Raw genomic sequence first — 10,079 nt, 5'->3', positions numbered from 1 at the left:
TTGCTTCTGAGAAACAACTTTCATACTTTTTCCCTAGTTAAATTGACATTTTATTGAATAAAACCAAAACATTATTAAACAAACATATTTTTCCCTTGTAATTCATAAACTGCTTCCAAAACAAGATTATAACTTGACAGTGAAAAAAAAGAATTTATATAAATAACTTGTCTTCACTGATTTACTATCATTTACAAGGCAAAACCAACTTGGGTAACTTTGATACTGCTTCAAGACCCTGTACTCATCAGTTGTATAGTGTGTATAAGATTAAAGTGGAGTGAGTTCTTGATTCTGTCTTTACACGTTTTGGGGTTTTTCCTCTCTTGAGATTCCTCAAACGGTATCAAAACAAGGCATAAGACTGAAAATACAATCCTAGAAATGAGATTTACTAGCAGTTAGTCCCCTCTGCTTACTAGTAGTGGTTAAAAAACAAAATACTGGGGAAAAAATTGGAGCACCATTGCTACATTGTTAAAATTGTCAGCAATAGCTGACTAAATTAAATCAGTAAGCTCTTTAAAACATGAAATACTGTTGATTATGGCTGATCTGGAAATCAACCAGGAGAGAGGGGTGTGAATGACTCCAATATCAGAAGTCAGTCACACTCTTAAGAGAACATTGGTTTTCAAGGTGAAAACAAACATGAGAAGACGAATGTGTTTTTATATGTGGAATCATGTAAATTCTATCTAAAATCCAACAATATAAGCCTTCGACCATAAATAGATAAAAGTACAGTATTAGAGACTGTTGGAATTGCTGCTTTTTCATTGTCAGTCAGTAATTCTCTCTTAATTTGAAGCTTAGAATTGCAATAATGGCAAGTACTGGTATGAAAGCATAGAGTATGAGGAAATCAACTGTGAAGCGGGACAATGCCCCGGGATAGTTTTCTTCAATGAACCGGATGCCTTGAGAGAGAACACACGCAGCATTATTTGCAGTGGAACTGTTGGCTCCACCTGTCAAAAGAAACAATTTCTTCAGTAGGTAAATCAGCAAAATTAAAACTCAGACTCCAGTCTCTAACTCATGCCTTAAATACACCTCTGCCTGACATCACATCCATGAAGAACCATACCCACAGCAGTATTTCTCACCACTGTGGAATAAAACCAGAGAAGCCCTATGTTTCTGCAGTCAATCCATGACATGCTTTTTGAAGGGAAGAACAAATGGTCACTAGGAGCTCTCTCTTTTGTTCATGCCAAACAAAGATTTATGGCTTTTCAGACACATTATCTGGAGTGGCATCAAGAAGCAAGTTGCCCCATGTGATAGACTTACAGTGTTCATATGTGTTGAGGGTTCCAAAGTGCAAGAAATGGTGACTGTCTGAAGGGCACATTAAAAATGAGGTGTTTACTTGTGCTAATAGAGTCATGGATTCGTTTTCTAACCGTTGTTGATCTTGTAATAAACAGGTGCAGGAGAGATTAATAGATAAAAAATATGTAGCCTTTGAGAGGAGCACAGACACGTGGCTACAACACCCCAAATATCTTAGGGTAGGTTGAAAGCTGTAAATTTAACCCCACTAATGTGTATTAGCTACTAACCCTCCCACCCTGATTGATTCTCGTGTTTTGCAGGTTGTCTTCTTCACAACCAGCAAAGCACAGCCTGACAGACCCAAGCTGCTCAGTAAATACCATGGAAACATATTTGAACTGAAGCCTCCCTAGTATTAGAGATACCTGGTCAGCTTTTTGTTACCTCTCAATACTCCCTCCACTGATGTTTGATCTCAGATTGTGCAATTTTCTTGATGCTCTATTTGTGTAACATTGCACCAAAAAAAAATAAAAAATCAGCCTGTAATAAACTTAGCTTTCAAAATTCCTCCAAAGAGAGGATAAGAGAATGGGTGAAAAAGATGGAAGAACTGGAAGAATGAGAAATGGTTGGAACAAAAGAACCAAATTCTGTTCTAGCTTGCTGACGTGGCATTATAGTCTTCACTAATTAGTAACTTCTTTTTAGCAACTCAAAAGTTACCTTTATTTTATCAGGATACATGTACATAGAAGGAAAATAAGCATCAACATCTCATTTAAATTATTATTATGGACTTTTTTTGAGCACTTACCACATGTGAAGTTTAAGCCATAAAATTCATTGACTACAAGGACTTCACTGCTGTATTTTTGAAATGTAAGAAAACTAAGTAGTTTCAAAGGTGTTGGCATTTCTTCAATGGTCCTTAAAGAAACAAAGAAGTTAAGCTGGCTTTTGCTACATACTAAGAGACCCCAAATTGAAACAAGCTCTCATTGTTCGTAACCTGTGACAAAAACAGTTCTTGTCTCTACCTGTAGGGTTTTCAAACATAAAGTCCAATTTTAGGGCTAAATGATGAGACAACCATGAAAGCTGTCCCTGACTTTGGTACAGTGTCACAACATTCAGCCCTGACTTGTTTATGAAAAGTCACAACGAATTCTATGGTTGTTTGCTGTTCACATGGCAGTGATAAACTGAAAATGACAAGATCCAATATAAACCTTACTTGCAAAAATGTCTTGATTTCAAAGTAAGAAACCACCACTCCTCCCTCCATCTTCAAAACCAAGTAATACTGAATAGGAATTCATTGCCACAATAATAACAAAGCAAAAATGAAGTAAAAAAAAAATGAGAAAAAACATTCAACAAGACAGGACAATTTCAGCACCTAACATACTTCAAGGCTTATAATTCAACTACAACAACAACCAAACAAAACCCAAAAAAAACCCCCAAAAAACAGGAAAAAACCCCAGCAACCTAAGTCTCAATGCTATTTTTAGTGTTCTTCATTGCTTATGAAGATTAATCAAAAAGATTCATAATATTAATGAGCAAGGTCTGTACTGTAAAATAAGGTTAGAAACCATTCTAATGCTTTTAAGTTATCATTAAGGCATTAGACTAAGGTAGCAGGAATAAATGTCTTTCACTATAAACACACATCTTCCTGAAATTAGGCAGGGACCAAATGATTAGACATTAACCTAGCTTTATAATGTAAGTATGAGCTGAGATTTACTTTAAAGAGACAAAGCATCATCAACTTTGTGAAGTTTCAGATGGTTTTCTTGAGGACAACACCATGTGTTGTTAGGCTTACTTAATTTTCATTGGGAGGCTCTCAGGTAATCATATCCTACTTGCACAATATCTTAGGAAAACTGCTTTTAACAATTACATATTTATTCTGGTATGTCCCTCAAAAAACCCAGTAATTTCAGTACTCACAAATAAAGGGGAAGACCGTTCAAACTTCACGCAATTAAAACACAAACCCATCTATTTGCACAGTAATAGAGCAAGCGGATCATGATTTTCCTGCATATTTACTGCACTACTCAATAATTTTTATAGATTTCAGGCTGTACGGGTAGAAAAAGGGACTGAAAAGTTTACTGGCTAAACTGGATAATAATACTAGTAAGATAGTTGAGAGCAACTGCTTTTTTAAACCAGTGTTTAATGTCATAATTTCCAGCAGTTACTAAAAGATGTAGGAACAGGGATTTTTGGTAGGCTCCTTTGATGAGGACAGCGTTTCATGTCATTATGTCAGCATCAAAAAATAACTCAGATGAGCTGATGGATATTAATTTTTCAGTTTTATCTTCAATGTATTTGCAAAAACTGGGGGAAATCTTCAATATCTTTGTTGACATCTAAAGATACTAAGTGTCTGTTTTGTGTTTAGTATGAGGCCAAACAAGATTAGGTAGTTCTGCCTCTGAAGGAGCACAGCTGCTCTGGCTTTTCTATTGCTACCTGTGCATTAATGGCTTTCTGCAAAACCAACTGTTCTAGAAACTCTTCCACATCAATGTTAACAGCAACACTGTAACAAAGTAAGATTTTTTTCCTACCTTACTAATCCCGTTCCCACTATCACACCAGCAGAATTAAGTAGCACAATGCCACTTTGGACCACATTTGGGTCTTGAACCATGCCAAGCATAACAAGTGTTAGTAGTTCACCAATCATGTGAGACGCTAGGACAACAGCAAAGAAAATTCCAAATCTGGAAGCATCAGGATACAATCCTGTAGTCCTGTACAAAGATGAGCAAAAGAACAGTTAAAAAACAATGTTTGGGTAGTACACTTGGAAAGTAGCTTTTAATTTTGTTTCTATTTGGGTTTTTTTGCAGTTATACCTTATTAGGTGAAGAGTTTATGCCTTAATCCTTAGTATATTGTTTGGAATCTTAACACAAAGGACATCCACTTACTATCATTATGTAAGTGCAGATACATGAGGTTTTCTCCATCTAGATTGAAGAGGGTTATGCAAAGATGTAATTCTTGTAGAAACCCAGTGTTTTTCAAGACAATAACCATGGCTTTTCTATTCCTTAAACTAACCTGCTGCTTCTTGTAAAATCTTTGCAGTGGGAGTCATTTGTGTAAGTCACATCAAGAACATCTTTATGCAGGTAACTAACAGATGGAATTTTGCACTTCTGATAATGTGCAAGCAAACATAAGCATGGATATACTCAACTAAATGAAAAACTAATTGAATTCACCACCCATGTGATTCATACCAATGCAAATTCCCCCATATTCCTGCATTCTTTTAATGCAACATGCTGTTCTCAGTTTTCCCCTAGCTAACCCAAGGGAAAGAGTCCTCTCAATCTATACTCAAGATTAAAAAGTTAAGAAAAGCCAGCAATTGCTTGACAAACTTAATTCAGCCTTATAGTGTATGTGACAGATGACAAAACCCTTTATTACACTGTGACACCTTACTCTTTTTCCAAAATATCTCATACTAAAATTGCCTCACATGAGATGCACACTGCACGCTTTGCTTAGCTCACAAGCAGCAATTTGACATTTCATTTTCTTTTTGTTGTTGCTCAGTGCAAGACCCTATGTTTTTTTTTTTTAAATCCACCATGTTCAAATATGGTCTTAAAACAGAAGTTATCAATTTTCTCATAGGCTTTCCTGTAGTGTTTCTTGTAACACCAGAATATTTTATAAATAGATAGATAAACATTGACCCTTCCAGTATTAAACAGTCAGGTATTTAATAACTTTTAAGTACAGATTGGTGCAGAAGAAACAGCTTTCCAAAGTCCTACCAGAAAACTATCACCTCTGAGCTGCTCTATACTTTACACAGAGATATGGAGACACAGGCTAGTAAATCTGGGGTATGAATAGAACAGAAGAAAGCCTAAAAAAAAGAAAGAAAAAAAACAGCCCAAAGAGAGAATATTACAGCAACAGAATAACAACATGGTGTGAACTGTTAGAAGATTTCCCAGAGGTATCTTCAGCTAAGATATCTGCATAGACAGGACATTCACTTGGTTGCAAAAGAGGCTCTCTTTGAACTTGGCCAAACCTGCCTTGTGTCCGATCAGGTCAGAGTCTGGGTCTGCCTGACCCAACTGGCTGACTCCACAAACACAAACTCTACAAGAAATGGCTTGTAAGAACACATGCCAGAGGCTGTCAAAGCCTCTCAAAAACTTAGTTCGTTCGGTAAGATTCAGTCCTGCATAATAACTGCCAAAATTTCATCCAGAAACTGCTTGCCCTGAGAGGTCTAAGAGCATTGTGAAATCACTTTGATACATCCCTGATGGCTTCCAAACGACTGCAATATTGGAAAGATAATACCTGTAAATATTATCCATTAACTGGAGCCTCACTATTTATTGTCGATTGTGTTTGAGCCAACCAAAACACAAGGGCAAAGTCTCTGCCCATGTGGATTCCCTGTTTGTTATGGAGTTGAGAGTGTCATTGAGCCTGGAAAGCTGCTTTCCAAATGGCTGTTTTCTTGGCACCAGACACAAACAGAAGGTCAGCACAGCACTTAGTGGAAGGAAGAGTAATTTCTGTCTGTCTTTCTGTCTGTCTGTGAAAAAAAGGCTTCTCAGGGAGCCCTGCCCCAAGCAGGTAGCACTGACAGCTTGCAGAAATAAAAGCCCAGGTAGCTAAGGGGATAAAGGTGGCTACTTTTCATATCCACACCAAACTACAAAACAATCTGCCCATGCATGCAAGTCCTCACGCCTGGAAGAGCAGAAATCTTCCTCTCAGGGATCTTCTCTTTTCATTGAGATTTCAAATGGAAAGAATTAAGTAAATGCTGAGCACTGCCCCTCATTGCCTACTATAGACCATGAGGAAGAAGGGAATCGTTATCCTTTTTTCTGAGTTTTTCCAGATGGGGGAAATTGCTACAAAATTCCCTGTGCAGAAATTATTTTTCAGAAGTCCATGCAATTTTGTGTAGTTCTACTTTATCCATTTTCCATCCATCTTACTGGAAAGTAAGAGCACTAACATGCACAGCTACAGAAGAATGGCTTCTGCACTTTAGCTCTTTTATGAGGGTGTATCCACTTATCACTTTTGAACAGCTCATCAGAGAACATGCATCCACGACACAAACCAAGCCTCCTCATAACTGGTACACATTTTACTACAGACTGCCAAATGATTGCAACTGTCCCAGGAAAACTAAAATTAACTTTGGTGCACTAGACATCGCTCAACATTAGAAAAGAAAAAGATTGAAGGACAGAAATTTGTGCTTTTCTTTGGAAGGTATAAGAAAGGGATGCAGATTTCATCACTTCCATATGCTGTAGCTAAACCCCAATATCCCAGGAAATAAAAGTTTTGTTACTGTCATGTACCTACAGCTGACATCCTCACTTTGGGGTGTTTTTGGTTTTGGTTTTTTTTTTAATTTCCTGTCTTTCTAAATGCAATGTAAAATGACACTACCTGCTTTCAATATGACAAAAGGATGATAACTCTCCCAGGTCCACTAAAACTTTCCAAGTTACCTAGAGAACTGGTAGAACTGGTAATTTACTTACTGGGGAAGTGTTTTCAGCTCTGCCTGAAAGAGAAGGGCTAAATTTGTGCCATCTTTCCTTATGCTTTCTGTGTAATCATTTTGAGAGACAACAGCAGGAAGCCATGCCAGAAGGCCTTTTGCTGACATGTTAACTGACACTGGTAACAAAAACAAAATGACAACCCAACAGATGGTCCAAATGCTTACCAGTATATGAAGGTGCTGAAAATGGCCACACTGATGACACTGAAGGGCAGGAAATGGACTATATAAGCCACAAGCATTTGCCATTTCTTATACAAGCCGTCTTTACTTTCTTGGTCACTGATAGCACGTAGAGGTGGGACTGAATTAAATACGTAAGAAATGAAGTAAATTACCATTAAACAGAAAGAGCAAGACTTGTTGTTAGCAGAAATTATCTGAAGGACAGGGACAACTTTGAGAATATATCACAAACATTCTGCCTAAACCACTCTGATCCCTTTTCTCCCCACTATAATATGCAAAGCATGCTCCCTGCAGATTGCAAACATTGGTACGCTTGATGAAAGAGGCCTAACTTATCAGCATGCAGGACAGTCTTCTCGTTTTGCATATACAAATTAAGGACATGAGAAAACCTCTGTCATTGGCCAATTTATTGAGGTGCTCTTATTTCAAGCTGATGACAGCAGTGCATGGTCTCTACATGAGCAAAACAGTTTTTAGAGCTGTAAATATAAATTACTGTTGCTTTCAGTATGGCACTTGTAAGAGAAAAATCCTTTAAAAAATGTAATTATCACATAATACTCATAAATCCAATTACGCTTAATTGCTGTCAAAGCTGTTTTGTATTTCCATCCTTTCCACGTGTCTGGTTTTGAGCTCACTTAGATATCAGCTAGACCTAGACTTTGCCTTGCCTATAAAATGCTACACACAGGGAAATCTTTCACACAGTTTAGAATGAAGCCTTCCTAGACAGGCCAGCTGTAAAAAAGAAAGGCAGGGAATCAGGGCATATTCCCTTAAATTCCATTGAATTTTGTGCTTCTGTATCAAATCTGACATTACCTAGACCAATGAAGATCCTTTAAATTACTATCTTCAAAAAATACTTTTTCTTATTTAAGACAGAGTGGCAGCAACACCTGCTGTTGCACGTAAGACAGGACAGAAACTCACACAGGGCCACAGCATTGAGCATCCCTGTGTAGGGGGGGGCACTCACGCACTGGTAGACAAGCCCCACACGGTCCTGCACAGCTCCCTGGGCCAGGTCATTCCTAAGTCTGAGAAGGAAAAAGGCTATAAACAAGCCAAATAGCAGGTTCTGGAGGAGACGCATGATGATGCCTATCTTATCTCTGGAAAGATTTCTTGTTGTTCTCCTGATAGTGAAACAAAACAACAACAAAAGGCTTGTTAGCTACAACTGAACACATGTTGGTAAGGTATTAAGCTTTGAACAAATCTTAGATACACAGCGCCCACAAAGAGCTAATATATTAAAAAAGACAAGGGACAAGTACAGTGGGAGATCAAACAACCAAGGAAGTGCATCTATACATGGAGGGGAAACCAGAAAGGTTAGTGGAGAAGGAAAAATAATTGCTTTAGAAAGGGGGGCAGGGGAAGTCATACCTTAAAAGAATCAGTATTTGGTCGAAGCCACTGGGTGAGTCTTTGTTTTTGAATGGTATTGGTGGCAGCTCCTTCGTATACTTTGTTTTTTCAATGGCTGCCAGTACTTTGCTAAAGATCTCTGAGTTTCTATAGGCTGATACAAATTCCTGAACCCTACTGTAGGTTTCGAGTTCATGTTCCTTGCTTCGGGTGTCCACAGATGTCAGATCCACTGTAAAATGACAAAGCTTTTACTCTATATACACATAACTTTCCCTTCATACCCTTTCCCCCGTGCAACTAACTTCTTCTTGTCTCCATTCTAAAACATGCAAAGATTAAAAGGTCAATTGAAAGAATTCAAGGCTTCTTTCTCCCTTCTGTTAGATGCAGCAGGAATTAATTAGCTGTGCAGCCACAAGAAAGCTGTGTTTTGTGACCTCTGTAGGACCCTGCAGTTCAGGTCCTTGATCTGGAAATGCAAGGCCTAAGCACTGCGCCGGTCAGACCTTTAGCATTCTCCTTGCACAGCACAGAGCTGTAGAGAGCCAGACAAAAGCACCACAGGACGAACATTTGTGAAGATGAAGAGATGACTTATCTGGTCATATACTTCTCAGGTTTTCAGGCTAATGCTCAGACGTGGCGCCATGGCTCCCCGTTGCCCTCTGCCCACTCCTCCATAAGTATGGAGCTTTATTTTTTGCTTAGTGTGAATTCACACTGTAGAGACAGTGTGCTCTTCTCTCCTTGAGCTGTTAATGCATTGTTGCACTGGGTTTCACCCACCTCCTTTGCAGACACACTTCTCTTTTACTGTGAAGTAAGAGGATGTTCAGCTGGCCAAATTCCCGCAGCAGGCTCAGCCCAAACTGAAGGAAGTAATACTGACTGCCGTGAAACTCAGGAAAGGTAACTACTTCACAGAGTTAATGTTTCTTTATAATAAGGCCACCTAAACATACTCCTGGCACCAGCAATTCTTTTACTGGCAGATGGGAAATTTGTGTGTTCCATTTTTACAAGTCATACAGATTCCGTAATAGGGCTAAAACGCCTTAGAAATTTTCCTTTTCCCTAACAGTGATGAATTAGCCAAAGTTTTGAAAACTGGATTGTTGTTCTCAGCAATATATGTTCTTACCCTATTTTATATTACTCTTCTACCTCTGATAAGAGGTCTTCATCAGTTATTTATTCCTAAGGTTTCTCTCATCCTTAGATTTCAGATTTGCAATGTTCTGTTCAACTTCAAAATACAAATTCAACAAAAAGGAGGCCTTGTCCAAGATTCTTAAGTTTCCTCAAAATCGGAATTAGGCTTATGAATAGTTCCCTGGTGTTCTAAAAGCTGGTATTCAGCAGAATTGTCTTTAATTGTAAACACATCCACAATGAAGCCTTTGCTTTTACAAATGTGAACACCCGAAACGCAGAAACACTTTTTAAAACTTGGCCAGTGTGAGTTGCTGGAAGTCACACAGGAGACAAATGGCAACTGGGTGTGCTTTAAAAGAATTGTAACACTGACTACTAACTAGACCAACTAGCTAATGCCTACCATGCATTAGTACTTTTTACAAACATGTGACAGTTCAGCAATATAATCCACACTCAATACACA

General features: G+C 38.2%; 1 protein-coding gene across 3 annotated transcripts in view; it reads right to left on the bottom strand.

The window, feature by feature from the left end:
• Positions 1–32: 32 nt before the first annotated feature.
• The window catches only part of ABCG5 (ATP binding cassette subfamily G member 5), a 17,424-nt gene continuing 7,377 nt past the window's right edge, over positions 33–10,079 (bottom strand). For all 3 annotated transcript variants that reach the window (XM_038131372.1, XM_038131373.1, XM_038131374.1), the window contains 6 exons: positions 8,474–8,687; positions 8,015–8,220; positions 7,052–7,190; positions 3,879–4,064; positions 2,099–2,211; positions 33–971 (listed from right to left, as the gene is read on the bottom strand). In XM_038131372.1, coding sequence (XP_037987300.1) covers positions 787–971; positions 2,099–2,211; positions 3,879–4,064; positions 7,052–7,190; positions 8,015–8,220; positions 8,474–8,687 — 1,043 coding nt within the window. In that variant the 3' untranslated portion in view covers positions 33–786. The remainder of the gene's footprint in view (positions 972–2,098; positions 2,212–3,878; positions 4,065–7,051; positions 7,191–8,014; positions 8,221–8,473; positions 8,688–10,079) is intronic.

The sequence above is a fragment of the Motacilla alba genome, chromosome 3 (genome assembly GCF_015832195.1).
Source record: "Motacilla alba alba isolate MOTALB_02 chromosome 3, Motacilla_alba_V1.0_pri, whole genome shotgun sequence".
NCBI lineage: Eukaryota > Metazoa > Chordata > Aves > Passeriformes > Motacillidae > Motacilla > Motacilla alba.
This window is presented reverse-complemented; position numbering and strand designations above follow the sequence as displayed.